Source organism: Gymnodraco acuticeps, unplaced genomic scaffold, assembly GCF_902827175.1.
Source record: "Gymnodraco acuticeps unplaced genomic scaffold, fGymAcu1.1, whole genome shotgun sequence".
NCBI classification, from domain to species: Eukaryota; Metazoa; Chordata; class Actinopteri; order Perciformes; family Bathydraconidae; genus Gymnodraco; species Gymnodraco acuticeps.
This window is the reverse complement of record NW_022992275.1, coordinates 682,227-704,414: the sequence shown is the minus strand read 5'-3', so window position 1 is coordinate 704,414 and position 22,188 is coordinate 682,227. Positions and strand designations below refer to the sequence as shown.

General features: G+C 40.3%; 1 protein-coding gene across 6 annotated transcripts in view; it reads left to right on the top strand.

Annotated features, from left to right (window-relative positions):
* Positions 1-22,188, top strand: part of fam13b (family with sequence similarity 13 member B) — an 82,684-nt gene that overhangs the window by 26,504 nt on the left and 33,992 nt on the right. For all 6 annotated transcript variants that reach the window (XM_034207315.1, XM_034207316.1, XM_034207310.1 and 3 more), the window contains exons 4-7: positions 1,131-1,343; positions 2,706-2,883; positions 5,256-5,400; positions 16,318-16,445. In XM_034207315.1, coding sequence (XP_034063206.1) covers positions 1,131-1,343; positions 2,706-2,883; positions 5,256-5,400; positions 16,318-16,445 — 664 coding nt within the window. The remainder of the gene's footprint in view (positions 1-1,130; positions 1,344-2,705; positions 2,884-5,255; positions 5,401-16,317; positions 16,446-22,188) is intronic.

Genomic DNA, 22,188 nt, shown 5'->3' with positions numbered 1-22,188 from the left:
TGCAGCGATCGGCAGGTGTGCGGAGGAGTGAAACTATGCAGACTACAAACTTCTCTTTCAAGCTATCCTTTTTCAAAAAGGGACCAACAGCATGAATTCCTTTCTGGGAACACTGTCCGACAGTGTGCGTCATTATTCCCATTTGTACGATTCATCACATCTCGCCCCTGTCTACTTTGGCAGGCTCTTTATGCCCAGCTCTGAGTGTGGTGGTTCAGACCTGGCATAAAGACTTTAGACATGTTCAGTCAGCTCTCCGTTCAATCTAGTTGGTTTGAATCATAATGGACTCATTAATACTTTATTGGAAAATACACCCAAAAAGACCAGTCATTGTTTTCACTTCACACTGATGTATCGTAAGGACTAAATCAATCCAAAAACAGCTTGGAGTTTATTGGAACATCAACATGATTTTCATTTGAGAAAATCTGACTAGTAGTTGTTATAGTAGCTACCAACAGCAGTATTTGTAGCAGGACACATGACACAAGAAGAACAGATGGCTTATTATCTAAATGTAGATAAACCCAATAATATTAAAAACATGTTAAAAAAACTGGTTTAATCCCTGAGATAATTTGCTGATGCTATCAGTTTGTCTCTTAAATCATAACGCTCAACATTCAGCAATGTTGTCACACAGGAAACGGTCAGTGTGGTCAGGCCTCTTGTTTCATACTGATGAGGGAGGGGTTCACCTGCACAAATGTAATTGTATATACACACACACACACACGTTTCCCCTGTAATACCATGGTGACCGTATGTAAGCTTTGTTTTCATATTCAAGTCAGCATTTCTTAACTGAATAAGCAACCAGTTGGAACTTTGCACCCCCCCGTTTGCCATAATACCAACATGTCAGTCAGTTATTTATTTTTGACAGTTCAGAGGATTTTACATTAAGTCCAAAGTTCAGAAATATCACATGACAACGCTGCAATACCAGTTAGTAACTGGTTGTAATTATCACTAGAACTAGACAAATAAAACAGCCATTGCAGGCTGTAAATAATTGTCTCGGTAATGGAGTTTAGGTTGATCAAAATAATTTGACGTACACTGAATATAAATATAAATGATGTGATGGTGTAAAGAAAGGTTATTAATTATAGCTGTGTCCTCAGGTCACCTGGACCTGGAGGGGCTCTTCCTTGTGAATGGCAACGCAGAGCGCGTGGATTGGCTGCGGCAGCGCTACGACAGCGGGGAGGAGGTGGCGCTGCAGAAGGAGGCGGACCTGGCGTCTGCGGTCAGTTTGCTGCGGCTCTTCCTGCAGGAGCTTCCTGAGCCCGTTATCCCAACAGCGATACAGGGACACATCCTGCAGCTCCACCAAGGTGTGTGACATCCCCTGCTTTAACCCATGTCACTTCACCACTCAATGTTTTTGTTATTTGATCCACTTTACCAACATCTTGTGTTTTCTTTTCTTTTTTGCTCCATTTAATGTTAGTTTGTGATGTTATTTTTGCCTGTTGCAAATAACGAAGTGTATTTTTTCGTATTTGTCAGTCTGTACAAAACACACACCATTGTATCCCATTTCTGGATTTTCATCAACATTGATTTGGCGTTTACATTTTATGACCATGGCCATGTTCACTTACTGCTCAGACTTACTGTGTACTCTAAGGACATAAATGGTGTCTTCCGTCAATATTAAAACCTAATGCATAAATGTGCCTTAAATGTACATTTTAACGTATATGAGCTTGCAAGGATTGCATAAAAACAGACCTTTCCCTGTAGTGGAAAATGTTGTGTTGATATTGCTCTTTCATAACTCCTATTTGAATATTTACATTTCAACGTTTTTGCGAGCTAGGAAACATTGTCATTTTAATTTATTCTCAATAATTATTACAATGCAATCATTTCTACATTTGCTATTTTATTCTGTTGTCCCTCCTCTTTGTCTTGTACTCTTTTGCCTCGGTTTCTATCAGAGATAATCTTTTCTAATCCTCTTGTCATGATCATGGTTGTCTCTAACGCTGTCCTGCAGATAACAGCAGTGGGGGAGTTTGCAGGGACTCTCCATGTCACGTCATTCATTTTTCATTCTCTATTTTATACGATACGATACAATATTACGATTTAATAAAAGATAACAAAATGTTGCATCTCTACCAGAGGAATATACATTGTTCACATTATTTACTGTTCAGTAAATATACAGAAATGAAACGGGGCATAGAGTGGCGAAGTCCCTCCCTTCCCGGGGACCATTATGTATTGAAGTCAATGGAGAGAGAAAACGTATCTTTCAATTCCGTTTGAATTGTGCCACGAATTACACATGTGATGTTTGTCAATCTTAACAAATAATTTCCATGTCAAAAAAGTCATAAAACTTTTGAAATATAAGACTATGAAAAATACGCTACTAGAAAGACTACAAATCCCAGAATCCCGGTCCCGCATGCTGGCTCTTACGGAACCGACTAACTCCCCTGGTGTGTATGTACAGCTCTCAACATGCCCAGACTTGGAGTGATTTTCATTGACTTACTTTTTCCGAAATAAGGTCCCATGGAGCTCCCCGGAAAGGGAGGGACTTCGCCACTCTATTGTAGCAACATGAAGTGCAGCATTGTACTAGTTCAATAAACAGCCTATCCAATAACATTAATGACAGTAAGTAAGTTATGTTGAATGCAATAAAGATGTAATGATATTCTACTCCTAAACATCCCCAGATTACAGCAATGAGGAGGACCTGTTTAGAAACCTGAAGTACCTGCTGCAGCAGCTTCCTCTGCTAAACTACGGTCTGCTGCGCTTCCTCTGCCGCTTCCTCACCAGCGTGGCCTCCCTCCAGCAGGAGAGCTGGAACATCGGGACGCTGGCCGCCGTCTTCGGGCCCGACATCTTCCAGTAAGACGTCTCTTCAGGGCTGTTTAGTTATTAGTGCTTGATGGTCACATTCGATGTCCCTTTGACATAAAGATGTACTAATTGATTTCTTGGCTGATTCAAATTTCAGATTTTAATTTGCTTTCTTTTTCAGAACTATTATTAACGGCATACAAGAAAACTTTTATAACTTTTATTTAATGGAAAACTTACTAATATACGAATCAATCGTTATACGAATCATAGAAAAAAAATATTAATATATACTGTGTTGGTAGGCCCTGTTATAGAGAATAAACTATTTATTACCTACAGGGTGACTTGGAGAGGGTCTGAGTCCCACCCTTGTCAATTAACTACAGGGGTCCCTCAGGGCTCTGTTCTTGGTCCCCTCCTCTTCTCCCTGTACACAAACTCACTCGGATCAGTCATTAGCCCGCATGGTTTTTCATACCACTGCTACGCTGACGACACCCAATTAATTCTGTCCTTTCCCCGCTCAGAGACCCAGGTCGTCGCACGCATCTCTGCTTGTCTAGCTGACATCTCTCAGTGGATGTCTGCTCACCACCTCAAGCTCAACCTTGACAAGACTGAGCTGCTCTTCCTTCCGGGAAAAGATTGTCCCACTCTTGACCTAACAATCAACATCGGCACCTCAGTTGTTTCCCCGACTCAGACTGCAAGGAATCTGGGTGTGACCCTAGATAACAACCTGTCCTTCACTGCAAACATCGCTGCCACAACCCGTTGCTGCAGATACACGCTTTACAACATCAGGAAGATACGTCCCCAGCTGACACAGAAAGCGACGCAGGTTCTGGTCCAGGCTCTCGTCATCTCACGCCTAGACTACTGCAACTCCCTCCTGGCTGGTCTACCTGCATGTGCCATCCGACCTCTGCAGCTCATCCAGAATGCAGCGGCTCGTCTGGTCTTCAACCTTCCTACATTTTCCCACACCACTCCGCTCCTCCGCTCGCTTCACTGGCTTCCGGTAACTGCTAGAATCCACTTCAAGACACTGGTACTTGCTTACCGTGCTGCGAATGGATCTGGCCCTTCGTACATCCAGGACATGGTTAAACCGTACACCCCAGCGCGTGCACTACGCTCTGCATCAGCCAAACGACTCGCTGCGCCCTCGCTGCGAGGGGGACCCAAGTTCCCATCGGCAAAAACACGTGGGTTTGCTGTCCTGGCTCCAAGATGGTGGAATGAGCTCCCCATTGACATCAGGACGGCAGATAGCTTGCACATCTTCCGGCGCAGACTGAAAACTCATCTCTTTCGACTCCACTTCGAGCGATAGAACTATTAACAAAGCACTTTTATACTAATAAAGGACTGGCTTATCTAAAGCCAGTTGAGTAGCACTTGAAATGTTTTGGCTCTATGAAACCTGATGTACTTATATGATTCTGTTTTCTTCAAGGTTGTGTCTTCCTGGTCGAATGTACTTATTGTAAGTCGCTTTGGATAAAAGCGTCAGCTAAATGCAATGTAATGTAATGTAATGTATTAAATGCCCCAAACTATTTTGTTTGTTTGTTTGTAGCCTTTATTTATCCAGGTGAAATCCCATTGAGATCAACGATCTCTTTTTCAAGGGAGACCTGCAGCACGTTGGTTACACATGTAAACATAAATACAATAGAAAACAAAAGGACGTCATACAACATAATTACAGGGGTACAATTTACAAACCTATTCACAATGACCGGTACCATGAGTATCAAATATCATTTCATCCAGCCGAGCTTTAAAATGATTCAGGGGAACCAAAATGCTCAGTTTCAAAATGTTTTGCAGAGTGTTCCAAGCTAGCGGAACATAAAAGCTTTAGTGCCTAAAACAGTCCTAGCACTTGGCACATGTAATAAAAACACATCCTGGGATCTCAGGCAATAGCTACTTGTGACTCTCTGTGAGACCAGAGGGCAGACATAAGTCGGTAATTTACCCAACATGGCTTTATATATGAACATGTACCAATGAGTGAGCCTCCGAACAGTAAGTGAAGGCAAACCTACCCTGGCATACAGGGTACAGTGATGAGTAAGTGCTTTACAGTTAGTCACAAATCTCAGCGCACTGTGATCGGCGGCATCTAACTTGATCAGGTAATGGGTTAACTTTATGGGCAGGTATTTGTTTATTAATACAAAACTGTTAATGATTCTATGTGGATTTACAAGAAAGTAAACATGTCTATATTTATATTATATTAACTCCCTCACCTGTAGCAACATCCTCATCCTGCCTCTATAAATATATGAAAAGGTATAATCTTTCCAAGAAACTTAGATATTTATATATGCATTTATTCAGCTTTGGCAATTGTTAAACATCTAGAGGCAAACATTGTGCTAACAACACACTCTTGTTTGCAGTCTGTCAACAGAAGGAGAGGACCTCCGAGACCAGGAGTCTGTCAGCAGAGTTTTGGCCGAGCTGTTAGACAACCAGGAGGGCCTGTTTGACTCGGAGGAAGATGACGTCTCCACCACCAACGACTACAGCTCCATCAACGAACAGGTACCGCTAATCACTTCTGTTTCTAACTGCTGTCACTCATTCAATCTGTCTTATTTGGACAGGATGTCAGTATCCTCTACTAAATCTGGTAATGGCATACTATGCGAAGGATTTTTTGTAAGTTCAGGGTGTCCGCGCGGTCTTAAAAGTTGATAAATCTATTTAGCGAAAATTAAGGCTATTAAAAAGTATTAAACGGCATTTTCCAAGGTATTAATTGTTGTAGCTTGTTTTCAATAAGTATATCAATTGTCCAAAGAGGTTGTATTCTACAGTCTGCCTGAATGTAATCATTGCGTAGGTGTGTAGTGTGATTCTGTGTAGTTTATTCATGGCATCCCGTTGGATTTGACGTCATCTGAACAGGACATCGCACGCTCACTGCTTGATAGCGCGCGAAGGTCCGTTTACGCCGGTTGTTAAGCAACATCGTTATGGGGAAATGCAAGTCTGCGTCCAAATGGTTGGAAGATAAGGAGGAAGGACAATCAATACTGTATGTAGTAAATGTGAGGTAAAGTGTGTCGCCAATGTAACCGGTTAAAACTCCAAGTGGCGATGAGGTCTTAAAATGTATGGAAAGGGTCTTAAAAGGTATTACATTTGACTTCAGCATTCCTGCATATACCCTGAAGTATAGATATCTCCAAATGTGCCAGTATGTAAATGAAAAGAAGGTATGAATGTTTTTTTAGCCGTCAGAGACAAACATTGGTTATTCATTTGTTCAGCATATTCCTTTTTCGAGCCTTTGGTCTTGAGCCTACACATCTCCCCTCCTGCTGTACTGGTCTCCAAGTATATTTCATCTATTTTTGCGCACCCCACCCTCTACCCAAAGAGGTCTTTGTATTTGTTCTTTTACCGCGGTATAGTCAGTGATTAGATCTAGGGTTTTGCATGATTCATGCCTAGAATCTGGTGATATAATTGATTTACATTTTGCAAAAAAAGAACTCAATACATTGCACCAGGGAACCAAGCATATTCTACACAATGTTCTAAGTCTCTTAGCGTAAATATATATATTACATGAATTCACTGTCAACATTACTGAAATGATTGTTCAATTACAAAACCTGTCAGAAATCCTCCTCTTTGTCTCCTCCTCTTCCTCCTCTTCCTACTTCCTATTTAAAAACACTCACACAGCACAATGTTGCATTTATCTCTGCCAGTGTTGGGGTTGAAATTGTTTCCAAGGGGGGGAAAACTGGAAATCTTTCTAAGAAATATGAAAGCCATCACCAGTAAATACAACAGGAGCATAATGACCTGCTTGTCTTTATTACCAAGAATATTATCTCAGAGGGACGATCTTAATGAAATAAATCTGCTCTGTTTTTCAAAATGATTATCAATGGACGGTACTTAGGTCAATCATACTTGACCAGGTTACATTTGGAAAAACATTGGTATTAAATGATTACATCATACCTTGAAACTAAAATGTCTTCCAGTAAAACAAACCACAGTGAATCGTTCAGGCTGATAAATATTAATTAGCTGCAGAGAGAACTTGTGCTGTCTAGGAATGTAAGTACTCACTTCCTCTATCTATTGTTGTACATAACAACACATTCTGAAAATGTTTTACATATGACTTTATCAGAAAAATCTCCAAGAGCCCCACACAAACACAAACACACACACACACACACACACGCACGCACTGTGACAAGGCATTAAATAAACCCTAAGGTGTGTTCAGATCAGTGTGAATGTGGCTCAATGGGCATATACCAGCTGTGTGACTGTGTGGAACTATGTGTGCTGTCTTAAAACAACATTAAACACACAGTACGTGACCAGCAGACTAAACAAACTCAAAGGCATTTCCCCTGTTGCTCAGCAACACAGCGTCTCTACTGGACCAACAGCACAGAGTTAACATTTCATTTTACAGTGGACTGATTACACGGTGTTATTGTACGATAACATATACTCAAGCAAAATAATAACCCCTGATCCATTTCTGATGTTGCCCTTCTGCTATAACTCCTGTCACATTTAATAGTTAATTCTCCATGACAGCGGGGACACTGTTAACATCATGTTTAAATGTTAAAGGCGACACACAGTCATTGTGAAAGTCTGGCATTTAGAGGAACGACAGTATCAACAGTAGGTTCAGTTGCATTTATCCGCCCAAGCTGATTCCCTCCTTTTTTTTTGTATCCTTGTCATGTTTCTCTGCTGCAAGAAGCTTGGCCCCAAGTTTGCTTGCCTTGTTATCTTGAGTTTTTATTGTCATTATACGTCACATCCTTTCCTTTATCTGGCTAGTAATTTCATTATATTGTGATTTAGATCAGCAGTGGAATTGGAAGTAAAATCTCCCTGCAACTCATAGAAATGTAATATTTACAGATCCAGTTTCTTTAACTTTGTGGTGTTTCACTGCATGGTGTATCAGCTGAATGAGATTGTTTAACATATACAGAATGAGAGAAACATCAGCAGAAAGGAGCAGCAGGCACAGTGAGAACAAATGTGTAAATATAAATCATCTGTGCAGTGATCCCTGGGTCTTATGTAAGAGAGAGGGCAAACAAGTGGGAGGTTGATGGAGGAAGAGGGAGAAAAACGCAGCCTGGAAGATGGGGGAGAAATGGCCAGAGTGCAGAGAGAAGAGGAAGACAGAAATAAAGGGTGAGATGGTGAGGGAGGGGATGGTAAAGATAAGAAGCTGTGGATGATGTAACCATGAAACTTACACCTCCAGCCCTGCACTGGGGACGCCTCTCTGAGCGCACAAACCCTCATGAAGGGAATTCTATCACAATGGCGTCTCACATGATCACAGTAACAGACGTAAGAGGAAGTTAAAAATGTCTCGCTGAGCTAGAACGATCCTGAAGAAATAAAGTAGAATGCAAATGTGTAGAAGATACAGTAGAATATGATAGATGGAGTGAGTGAGAAAGAGCTGCATCATGTCATGTTTAGGCATTACCTTTAAATTCAATGCGTCTGGCTGGGAGCTAAAAACGAGGAATGCCAAACTGGATTTTGGTCTGCTTTGTTGGCAAAATTGGGCGTTGAATTATTGTTTCGGTTAGAGCGGGGCTGTGCTGAGACTTGCCGTTGCTATGATGACAACAGTGGGTGCGTTCGTTTTGAATTGGTGTTGGTAGATTTTTGTGTCAATGTACGAAAGCTAAAATCAGGATTCTTCTAGATACAAATATTAAATGTCATTATATGGGTGCGCTCAGTACTGAAATTTGCCCGTGGCATTTTCTGCCTAGCTTTGACAACGGCTAGACTGTTGATAGTCACTTTTTATTCCTCAGCAGATGTTTTCTGGCTCACAAGGCAGAACATTTACTTTTGTATACCACAACCACATTGCATCCTGTGACATTAGAAAGCAGTATGTTCTGTTTTGAATTATAGCTCTAGGAAATTGAGCTACAGGGCAGAACCGGTTTCTAGTGAAATATGAAATGTAAGCAGACTGTCCCATCTTAATAAGATAGAATATTTTTCCAGGCTGCTGTTGACTGTAGAGAAAGAATATGCCCTGTAAACTTGATTTCATTTGGCCTTGAATCTCAGGCCTCAATGGGATTGCAATTTGAGCCTCATATCTGAATAAGACCCAGAGTCACTTTGACTTGGAAGTCACAACATAAATCTTACTTGTGCGTATTTATGGAAACTTCCAGGATGAACACATCTGAAGTCTGAAAGCTGCTGTAATGGAAAGGAAAGGAGCTGTAAAGGAGCATTTACCCCTTAGTGGTTATTCATCTATTGAATTTAGTTAGACCAGCGGTTTTCAAAGTGTGAGGCGCGCTTCCCCGGGGGGGCGCCAGAGAGCTTCAGGGGAGGCACAGCGTGAGAAAAAAATAACGAGAAACAGTGAAATCTAGCTAGTTAACTTCAGCTAACTTTATGCGAGCGGCAACATGGATACATTTTTAGTAAAGTTACCTAAAGTGAGAGAGGAGACAGCGTCTGGCAGAAAACGTCACTTGGCTGTCTGTGGAGACCGAGTTCCCCCACCTCGCCAAAAAGGCTGTAAAAGTGCTCATTCCCTTCACCTCCACCTACCTGTGTGAGTGCGGGTTTTCCGCATTGACTTGGATCAAAAGCAAGTGCCGGCCAAGGCTGCAGCCAGAGGATGATCTGCGTTTACTCCTGTCTACATTGCATCATCCGCCTGTGCGCATCAAAGACGCAGACTCATTGTTCCCACTAAAGGAGGGTGAGTGTAATAAGGGGAGGCAAAGTTGACGTTCAGTGTGTTGCCGGGAGCATATAAGGATTTACCCACAATGTTGAAAATGTAAAAAAAAAGGTTTTAAAGAGTTATTGTTTAATGTTTTAAGGAGGTGGCGCTACTCAGCCAATCAAATCGGTGCAGTCAGTGAGTCAGCACGATAGATTCAAACACACACACAGAGACGAGACAAGAAGAGAGAAACAGTCGGAGTCATTAAACAGAGCATTTAATTACATTTTCTTACTGGACCTCTTTGAAATGCAATTGAATACCCCTGCATTATAGCAACAACAACAATAATACTAGCATTACTAATTGGGAGGGGGGGCGCGGCTGTTTTTATGTTCTCTGAGGGGAGGCTCACCTTCCCACACTTTGAAAACCCCTGAATTAGACGATCTTCATGGTTGATGGTAGGTAAACTATATGTCGCATTGTGGTGTACATCATCTTAAAGCTGGAAACCTCAAGATTAATTTAAAATGCAGATAAGCACTGTGTGTCAAGTTGTTGTTATCATAAATCTGAAATAAATGAGTGCTTAAGGGCTTAGAACATGAATACTCCCTTTCCCTATTATGTAAAATAACAGCAATTCTTGGTTCAATAGAATTTGTAACACCAATTATAGTGTGTTAATTTAAACATGTTTGTTAACTTGAATTGATGAATATTCCCAAAAATCCCTCCAAAACACTTGGTTATCAAGAACACCATAGGAAATATCATCCCATGATTTGCTAACAAAGACTGTAGACATTTCGAGATTTTTGCATTTTTAGAAATGACGGTCGGTCTGTGAGGATTCTGTGGGTCTCAGAGGGTTAACTTTCACAGATTAATGAAGCCGGCAGTGTTATTAATATTATATTCAAAAAGAGCTTTAGTGGCATCTTCTCTGTTCTGCTGACACAGTGTTGGACAGATTGTCTGCTCTCTGTCTACTTAATTAAATACTCTCTTAATGCCTGCCTTATTTTTCCAGGTCTGTTAGTGTTAGCAGATTTATGAATCAGGTTGTGTCTTATTACTCTGCCTCTGCCAACTTAGTCAAGTGCTTCTGGAGCCGAGCCATGCTTGAGAGGCCACAGTGAATATACAAGATTATAAATATTAATTGTAACTGAGTGAATGGAGTGTTTCTTTCAACACCAGAGCAAGGTTGCATGATTTCCAGCCACAGGGAGCAGCATATATAGGTTGAAACACTTCCTTTGACACAGTTATGTAGTTATTTAAAGAGGAGGTGATGGCCTCGCTGGATGGTATGGGAGATGTATAATGTCTTTATAGGGACATGTGATATGAACCAGGGCTGCCAACCTTTGAGTTCAGCTTGGAGTGAGATTTTTTTTGGTGAACCGAAAAAATAAACGTTCATGTGTACAGTGTTACAAATGTATTGAACATGTACAAACTAGGGTTTCCCATTAATGTACCGGGCGCTACAGTGGAATACGCACATACAGTGTACCCGCGACTCTTACAATGAAGGCTCGATAATCAGCTCACACCATATAACATGGCATATCGGTGTAAGCAGAGGTAAAGTGATATTTGTTGGGGGATTTTTATTACAATATTGAAGTTAAATGCATCAATCTGGTGCACTTTGAGAGAAAAATTAAGAGATCTATGGATATATCTCTCAACACCCATATGAAACAGAACTGTACACAGATTTTCTTTTTCTTTATGGATATTTTACAAATCACTTCCCTTTTAAACTGTATTCTTGTTTTACTGTCATATTGTATTTCATAACTGTTTTTCATGTATTCTCATAAATGGTGACCAAACCGTTTGAAACCCACTGAGATAACTAGACTAAAGTTAACTATCTAAACAGTCCCTTACCTCACTGAGCTGTATCTCTCTGTCTGACAGGACAGAGCTCTCCCTCTCCTTGTTTTAGAAACAGCTTCTAATATCCGTTAGCACAGCTAGCTAACCAGATGCTAACAAAAACAATGCAAATAGTGAGTTTGGTAGAAATATACTGTATAATAGTAAAGTTATTGAAGATGATGCCATATTTATTGAAGATTTTACATTATAAATATTCCCCAAAATTATTCAAAAGCATATTCTTCCAAACTCCTTGCTGTCGTATGACACACAGGAGACTATTGATGTGTGTGGTGAGTTTGGTAGTAATAAGCTGTATAATAGTGATTGAATATTATTGTATTCTCTTTTTTCGGAGTTGCACTTTGCAGACGGTCCCTGAGCACTCGTTTCTTCTCCGGCTGCGGATAGAGACCAATGTAATGTGTGCAGCTCGGAGGACGGCGCGTATTGGCTTTTTTTTATCAGAATGTGATTGTAGTTCGTTGTCAACCTTACCACGGTACTTAGGAGACGTCATTTGTGTCTGAATAACATTTTGTTCATGAGTTATTGATCCGTGAAATCAGAATCTCCCAATATCGTTCCAACTTTACTGAACTAAGCCAGAAGACTGTGTCATTTCGTAGACCGCTCGGTTTGCTGTTCCTTCACTTTATTTTTATATTTATATACATATATTTTGGACGCAAGTGTGGCGTGAGTGCGTGAGATATGGGTTAATTGTGTGACTCTCACGTTCAATGCGTGAGGGTTGGCAGCCCTGTTTGAACACACACACCTACACACTTGTTTTTACATCTAGTGGTTGGAAGTATACAGCCTCAATGTTGACTTATTATTAGCCGCTTTCACAGCACTTAGTTCCCCCATGGAACTAAAGAGCAGATCCCGTTCACACCGGAATTAGTCCCTGAGGGAAGATTACCACTTCTTCTTCTGCTTTGGGTTTACTGGCAGGCCGCAAACAACTTCACGGCGTATACTGCCACCCGAAGTCCCTGGGCGGAAGTCCCCGGGGTTGGGGACTGGCTTCAGTAGAAGCTGCTGGGACTCCCAGCAGCTTCTACTGAAGCCTTCCGAGTAAATCGCCAGAACGCCGACACCTCCTCATCTCCACCGCTACCATGTTTTTTTTGTGTTGCCATAAGTTAGTCTCTCTCCGTTGGTGCGCTGGGCTAATGCTGATAATGCTAATGCCAGCAAATACAATGGCGGCTTCACAAAACTTTTCCAAGTTTTACGGGGCGTGGTTTGCAATCCGCTCAGCCAATCAGAAATTGGAACTTTTTCCTCCCCAGGAAAATACCACCTCTCTAGCAGGCACTGAAAATGGGGTAAAAGTTCTCATGAACTAAGTTCTCTTTTTGGTGTGAACGCAAAATCCCAGGAACTATCGGAACTAAAAGGGAAAAGTACTCTGTATGCATTTAATGCGTGGTCGGAGAGAATATGGACATCTGTAAATCAGTTTCTAACACATTTGTAGATCACACTTCCCACTCACTGCAGGAGCGTAAGGCCAGAGAGCTTTTCTACAGAGGCTCTGCTGGAAGTTAACAGTGCCGTCACACAGGAACGAGCGAGAACACACCAACAGGAGGGGAAATAGAACAGTTTGGACCTTTGTACTAAGCTTTTTTTCAGGGCTCTACCATTTGAATGTTGGATTGTTTTTGAACTCTCAATTTTGAGGATTCCCTGTTCTATCTCCCCTCAATCTCTAAGATATGAGACAAGAAAATATTAGCAATGTATTATCTCGCTCATTTTTGAACATCTGTGTTTTTCCTCATTTTTGTGATTGAAGATTTTAATCTGAATAGTTTCTCAGTTTCATATTAGTTTTCAGATGCCGTGTTTCTAATGTAAACAACTAAGGCAAATAAAAGCAAATCATGCATTTTTACATATAAAATCACTGAAAATAGCCTCAAGAAGAAAGCAACTAGTGGCAATAGCATTCAAAAAAAATGTGATGAGATTTCCAAAATGTTTTATATGAACAGTTAAATGTTAGCCTACTTATTTTACCTACAATAAAATCTACTCTCCTAACTCAAAACACCTGGAAGCCAGCCTTACGTTTTGCAAGTATTAAAAAGCTGTTTGTCTTCCTTGTACTTCTCCATTTGAAACATAGTAAAACCTACAAAAACATCTTGCTCATCTTGTATAGCAATGCATTGACTGAATAAATGTTTCCCAATCTAACATCTAAACATCCTCAGTTGAGACTTGTAATGTCAGTCCCGGTCACTTGTGATTGTCCTTTGTTCTTGGCCCACTAATGATGTCAGTGAGGCTTGTTGTTTTTCTCCGCTTTCCGCCCCCAAACTCTGGACCGCTAAACCAAAGCCGAGGCCGGGACCTTTTGTTCCAGGGCGCTCTCTGCCCCGTCTTTTCACCCACTCGGGCACGCAAACACACTCTCCATACAAAGATGTACTCTTTGAGGAAAAAAAATGACCAGTCCAGGATATCCTGACAGGGGTTTTAACAACAGCTAGTTAGTTAGTTACATCACCTCAAAGACTCTCTGATAACTAACTCAGCAGGGCGTCATATTCTGTAGCTCAGGGGACGGTAAGAAGTTTCATTGTTCCTCAGGTCATCTCCTGCATTTAAATGGGTATACACCAGGGGGACTCCTACATTTAAGGTGATATCCAGACTCATTTTCTCTATATCACACGTCAGTGGCCCACTATGCTCTTGCTAGGTGTTCAGTCCAAGTTCTATTCATGGCTTTCTACATTGACATCAGTGGTGAATAGCTTTAAATTAGTTTAACATCAAGATGTAGATCTGACTCTTTTTGATGGTGGATGACAAATTAATTACTGGGAGATTTGTATCCACAAAAGGGGGACTGTACTACTGCAATTGCAACAATTAGCACAAATGACTACATCAATGAACATGGCACACTGGCGAAGCAAAAATGGTTGTGTTGGGTAAAGTAAGATGTCGTGGTGATAAATGATCATTCCACAGCTTTTCGTAGCATTTAATCATTCAGTTAAAGGCAGAATGTTTGTTGGTTTTGGTTCGAAAACAGAACATTCGAAGTTGACCTATTTCCCCACGCCATTTTAAAAGTTTGCTCTTGGTTCTGTGGTAACAATCTGGCACCTGTGTGTTTGTTGTTATAGAGGTTGACTCCCTGAAACGCCCTGACTAGAGCAGAATAAGAAAATACAGAAAAAGGGCAGAGGCTGTGAAGATACAGACACCCACCTCACGCTTCTAGTGGGTCCTAAGTGATCATTAAGAGGCATTTATTCCATACGAGTCTATATATTGTATGCCTTTAACATTTTTACAGATGCATAAGTTGCATTTTTTTTTTTTACAATCTCTATGGTGTTGTGCGCATAAGAAAATGAAATAAAACATGAGCATTAAGTTGTCTTGTCTAAGAGTAGGATTGCTTAGTTCAACACACACACACACACACACACACACACACACACACACACACTTGGAGGAGTCTTGTGAGTCATCCTCTGTAAGCTGTGCATGTGACGATGCAAGAATTCCCCATCAGCCAATCATAGCTCTTGGAATAGGGGTGTTTCCGTAGCAACGGCACAGTGACAGCAGCAGATGGAGATGCTGCTGAGGGGAGAGAGAAGGAAAGAGAGGAGAGAAATCAGAGTTGTGGAGGAGAAGAAATCCTCACAATGACGTATATGTTTCATGACCTTTTAACCCATACTGCCTCCGGGGTTTCCCCCAGTTCATTTTTAAAGTGACATTGCTGCATACAATAGCAAATGAAAAAGCTTTTGTGACCATGGCTTGTGCTTATAGCGTCAAGAAATGTATCATTTATTTTGGAAAAAACATACTACTCAACAAAACATTAAGAAATTATTTGTATTATTATAAGTTAACTACTGCTCAAGGATTTAGGTTTGTGTCTTCACATGATGTCAGCTGTCACCATGAGTTATTTCTGTCTACCTACATGTTTACTGCCCTCCCCCTCCCTCTCTAACATCTCAACCCCCTTCTTCCCCTCCTGCATCACTCCTTAACCATCACATTCATTACATCCTTTGGTTCTCTCTTCAGTTCTTCAGTCATCTTCACTTCCTTTATTTATTGCATTGACCTCTTGACGAGGTTCAAAAGAAAAATAACATTGTTCTCCATATATAGTGAGGTAAAGTGACATCTAACGTTGCATTATCCTTATATGGATATTGTAATGTCAACAAAAATACTTCAACACTATTAACAAACACTTTGGATACAGAAATCAAGACACTTGTAACCAACCGTATGTCAATCACGTTAAATTAGTCATGAAAACAAATGCAATATCTTGTACAGTTTCATTTGATGTTGGTAACAATTTGTGACATGGCGACTCCCTGTGGCCTCTCAAACATGGCAGCTCTCCAGAAGCACTTGACTAAGTTGGCGGAGGCAGAGTAATACGACACAACCTGGTTCATAAATCTGCTAACATTGCTAACAGACCTGGAACAATAAGGCAGGCATTAAGAGAGTATTTAATTAAGTAGACAGACAGCAGACAATCTGTCCAACGCTGTCAGCAGGCTGGAGAAGATGCCACTGAAGCTCTTTTTGAATATGATGTTCATAACACTGCCTGCTTCATTAATCTGTTCAACTGTACCCACCTATCGCCGATTTACTGTCTTCTTAAGGCAATTCTATTTCAAATGTCTGCTCAAAAAGTAAGCAGGCAACAATCGCAAGATTACAAAAAATAGTTTCTGATTTCTAACCTGATATGTTTTTGCTTATTCCTGTTCTAGACAGTCTATCTAACCTTTGTGTGTCTTCTGTATTTCTGTCTTCAGATCACAGAGCTGTTGGACGATGAGAAGTGTGAGGCTGAATGTGAAGAGCTGCCTCAGGACGGGGAGGAGGGTCCTGCCTCCTCTGACTCACCACAACACACACACACTGACGACAGCCCCACAGACAGGTGCGTCTCTGGCTTTTATTATTGGATGAGATGGTTTATCAGATTTGTTTTCCTTGGGTCTTGTCAGAATGGGGATGTGGTCTTAACCAACGGTATGAAAAGTGGCAGAAGTCCCAAACTGGATTTAAAAATAAAAAAAATTAAAAAAAACTATTACACTGCTGCTTTTCTCACTCTGATTTCCTTACATTTTCTTTGGTGTATCTTGAACAACTTATGATAACATTGCATCGCTCTCTTGTGATATTCATATACTTCTAACCTTGATGGGGTTTTCCTACATTTAGTGTTAATTTACTTAATTGTGAATTTTTCAGTAGTTAAGCTCCGTGCAGTAGTTTTCTTGATAGTGTATCTTAACAAACCAGAGAACATAAATATTGAATATCATCGATTTCCGTAACTCTAAAAGAAAAACAATATTTGGTAATAACGATTATAAAGCTGTAGTAATATCCTGGAATTTGTCAAAATGTTGATGGAATTTACAAAAAAATAAGAGTTAGATGTAGAAAATGTTTCCGCATTTGATTCAGTCATTCACTTTTATAGTCGGTGGACCAACATTATGAGATAACAATCATCCAAAAATGATGTTAATTTGTTTTCACGGTCACAGCATTTTCCATGTGTTCGCACCAAAGGAGGCTGAGCTTGCATTCTGAGCTCACACACATGCAGATGCTCGGGTTCATCAGATAATGAGTTCAATCCCTCTGCAGGAACATGGAGATCTTCTCAGGTTCTTCTGATCTGCTGATCTCCTAAGTTCGTTACTGAGAACTACACCCAGACTCCTGTATACAGACAACAAACAATGAACCGCCTGTACAGTTCATCTCTAGCCTATATCTAAAGGGAACAGTCAGGGTTGATCATTTATTTGACATATATACACTTTGGAGTGGATCATGCTTACATCTGCAAGGCAAGGCAAGTTTATTTATATAGCACTTTTCAACACAAAGCAATTCAAAGTGCTTTACAAAAAATGAAAGACATTAAGAAAATGGCATTTAAAATCAGTCATTAAAAAGAAAAGCTAATAAAATAAACATTAAAAGAAAAAATCTGCGGTAGACAAACTCTTTAACTCTTTAACCCTTTAGTCATCCTGCTCATGTGTGTTTAATTCCTGTTTGAGTCACAACTATCACTTTGTCATGTCTTCACTTCAGAGCACAGAACAACATTGTATTTTCTGTAAGCTAGCGATGTGCTGTGTAGGTAATCTAAAATCAGAACAGATCACACAGGAAGTGAGTTTATAAAGATTTGTTTTCAAAACACAAAGCATTTACAAAGGAATATCAAACACTAGACAGCATCAACAAAAGAGAAAGGGAATATTACTCAGTTTTGAGATTTTGTTTCTATATAAATATGGATGACTTAAACGTGGGGTAGGTAATTCACTTCAGAAACACTTGTTATATTCCATGGAATGCTCTTAACATCCCGATAGCAATGAATATATTAAATACTTTGACAATAAATACATACAGTGGCGCTGTAAAAAGCACGACCAATCATCTGAGCTGGCCCGGCTAAAATAACTGGATGGCAGCCTTCCATCTGTGCGAGCTGGTTTCTCCAAAATTACATATCCCACCTTTAGCAATACATAAACCAGCTTTACTGTTAAACATTTATGTGAAATCTTCATTTTGTTTTAAATTAGCATGGATATCTGTGTCCAGACGCCGCAGCGGTTAATGTTCTGTTTTATGTCCGTACTGCTGCCCTTTATTATGACTTTATTGCTGTTTCCTCCTTACTAGTGGCTGTTTGATGTGTCCAATTACACAGAGTGAGTCGCACTGCAGTTTGTCCCATGAGTCCTGTCCCATTGACCTTTATGGTTTCAAAACATGTTTTACTCTTAACATTTTTCAAACATGTTTTACTTTATGTTTTATGTGACTGTCTCTAGTTAGGCGCCTCAGATAGTTTTGGATCCTGACTTATTGCTGTTTAATGCAGATTTGTTGTAATAACCTGCACCGTGTGCACTCTGGTGTTCTGTTTGCTCAGTAGCTCGCTACCTGCTAGATAAAGGCAAGGCAGTAAAGGAGTAAAGGACAGTACATCAGCCTGCTGTGACTTTTTTTACGACACCTGTGTGTGTGTGTGTGTGTGTGTGTGTGTGTGGTGTGTGTGTGTGTGTTGTGTGTTGTGTGTTGTGTGTGTGTGTGTGTGTTGTGTGTGTGTGTGTGTGTGTGTGTGTGTGTGTGTGTGTGTGTGTGTGTGTGTGTGTGTGTGTGTGTGTGTGTGTGTGTGTGTGTGTGTGTGTGTGTGTGTGTGTGTGTGTGTGTGTGTGTGTGTGTGTGTGTGTGTGTGTGTGTGTGTGTGTGTGTGTGTGTTGTGTGTGTGGTGTGTGTGTGTGTGTGTGTGTGTGTGTGTGTGTGTGTGTGTGTGTGTGTGTGTGTGTGTGTGTGTGTGTGTGTGTGTGTGTGTGGCCGTTAAGATGATTATAGAAAGTAATCCATAATCCACCCTCGCACACATAAACTCAGTTTCTTTCACTATACACGCTCTTATTATTAAATCTGTCACTTTGACTCGGAGAGAAAGGACAAGTGTACCTAAATAATGAAATGTAAAATGATGGCCAACAAACAAATGCAGTCTACTACACTATTTGCGTCATCTCTAATGGCCGTCTGCATTGTATCTTATCTATATGGTTAGGTTGTGAAACTCCTTGTTTGTGGGGAATACAATGGTGCGAGACCATTATGGTGCACTTATATAATGCAGGAAAAGGAAAATAAATACGTATATATACAATAAAATGATATGAAATAGAATGTTAGATTGAATTAAAAGGTGTGTTTACTGTTAGAAAGCTTTAGGTGGCAGCTGTTGTGCATTAGGACCATTTTAATTACTGCTGATGTATGGGGGTTTACGTGTAGCAAATTATTTAAATTGAATGACACTGCCTAGCCTGTTTTTATCTGTAAGTTTAATGTGATTGTTGCAGTTAGTATCCTCCCTGTGACCTCTAACCTCAGTGTCTGGTCTGGGGGATTAATGATGTGTCTGCAGACCCTGGAGCTTTCACCACAAAGCCATTTAAATAATGCATGCCCACAACTTAAAGAACATTTCTGTTTAAATTGCAAAAAGAATATTGCTTACTCTTGAAGGGTTTAATCTAATTACTCATCCGATTTAATATGAAACAATATGTTTGCTTTTTCACGATGACACCTACACAATTGAGTTTTAGCTCCACAAACTAACATCTGACGTCGCCCTGAAGCCCAGTCAGTCCAGTACAACCTATAAAGATGAGAGAACAATTGTTCTGGAAATTGAGTAATCCTCTGATTATGTGAACGTAAAAGAAAAAAAAACTATAAAATGTACTTCCATTTTAGCAGTGGGCACCAGTTAATTATTTGGGATTTTTGTATGCATTTTAAATGTCTGTCTACAAATTAATCAACAAATCATTTCTGACATTTTGTTGAATATATTTTGGTTTCTAAGTGTGAATATTTCAGATCCTTTGAAACATTTCCCAAACCCAAAGTTTTAAGAATGTGTGATTGACAGCTTTTAAAGCAATGCACTTTTGATGTAAAATTAGTCGGGGGTGTTTTTCTCCCCCCTCCCCCCTCAGTTCGTTACCCTTCATGTATTGTCTTCTTTTCAGTAGAGCATTTACTAAATGTAAAGTTGCTAAAGTACTTATAATCTTCAGTACTGTCATGAAGTTTTTGATGAGTCAGTGTATATCTGCATTTGTTCTTAGAGCTCACTGTTTCATGTGTACATCAGGTAATATTTGACACACAGTGATTCTTGCCTTGTGACTCATCATTTACTGTGGCTGAGTTGTTTGTCGTACTCTTGACAGACAGTGCAGTCTGTCTTCTGTGGCTGCTGCAGTGCTCCCTTAATAGACTGTGTTTGCACACACACACACACACACACACACACACACACACACACCCCCACACACATTACTTGCTGACAGCCTCCGCTCATTTCAAATCTATATATAAAATCCCTGGTATTTTTTCTTCTGATCCCTCTGCTTCCCCCGTTACTACTCTCCTTCACTCTGCGTATATCCTCTCTCTGTGGAAAGTATTTTTTCATGAGGCCAATGAAAGGTTGAGGAAGAGGACTCTTGAGATGCCCTCCTGGCTGCGGTGAGGAGGAGCAGCAGGGGGGATGGATGAATGGAGGGAAGGAGAATCAGAGGGCAGAGAAAGGCCACAGGGGGGGGCAGGCAGAGGGTGTGAGGATAGTAAAGCGTCCCCACTTGTGAACTATTTATTGATTTTCCGTCTGAGTGAAAACGCAATGTCACACCTCTGGAAGGAAAAGGTCAACCGAAGATAGAATTTCAACATATTTGAAACCACCTCATTACTGCTAGTCATACCTCAGTGTCACAAGCATCATCATGACACACACAGCGTCTCGCATTGCAGATATCCAGACTTCCCTCCCGGTAAATCCCCTCATGATATTTCCCCTCGGTTATTTTTATGTGGCTGTGGAAATGATTGATGTCCCGCTGTGCCACTACACAGTGCTGGAGAGCTCTCTGTGTTCCTGGCAACAATGTGCATGTGAACACCATCGCTAAACAAACACAAACAAATATATACGTAAACACTTCTCTTCTCGGTCAAGTGCATTTGCTTGTTTTTCCATAGGGATCACCTGACTGTCCGTGCACACTCGGGGACAGAGACACTGCATGTTTGTAAACTCGCTAAAGGCTGCATGACAACATTATCATTCACATTTTTTGCAGGTCACAAGATCTGTGTCAGAATGCACGATAATAATTTAAGGTCTGTCAGATTGTGAATGAAAAGCAGGTGATACTTTGATGCACCCACATCTTGATTGTTGCATTCTTACTTGTCTTCTTTCCTACTTTTTTCCTTAAAATGGACTCAATGGATATTTCCCATAATAGTCTTTGCTAAGCAGTCTAGCTCTTTCTTGGTACAATGTAAATGTTGGGGTAAAGCAATTCATATTGCTGATCATGTCTCAGTGTTGACCCCATTCTGTTTTTGCTTTACTTTGTTAAGAAGGGCCCAAAAGTCTTTCAAGTATGTATTCTATGCCCTGCTGTTGCACTTTGGGATTGCTTTTAGCTATGAAAGGTGCTTTACAAATACCATTATTATTACTTTAGAGTTGTGAATTGTCTGTAGCTGAGCAGTGCGCATACTGTACTTGTTTACAGTTCATACGTATGTTGAATATAATACGTCTGCCTGTATACATAGACATCAACACATTATGTAAGTCAGCACAGAACACGAATATCAGCTGTGTGCTGTTTGGGGTTTTGACCTCGCTCGTAGACACCCCTCCTTTTTGCTCTATGACACACAAACAGGTGTGTATATGTATATGTGTATATATATATATATATATTATATGTTTTGTGACCTAAATATTGTGCAAAAGTTGCAAATTGTTAAAATGTTTTACTTAAATAACCAATACATTTCATTGGCCAATTTAATCTCTGCTCTGTGATTTATCGACATCTTGGATACAAATGCTAGGAAACACAAGCAGGTCAGCTTTAACCCCAAAGCAGTGACTAGAGGGTTGTTTTGTTTTTTTAATAGTCAATGATTACTATAATACATACTGTATTAAAACTGCTTTATAATATATTTAGTACAGAAAACAAGAGAGAGAACCATCCATCACTTTATGGTCCGTTTAAAACTAAAACGTACCACTTTTTTAT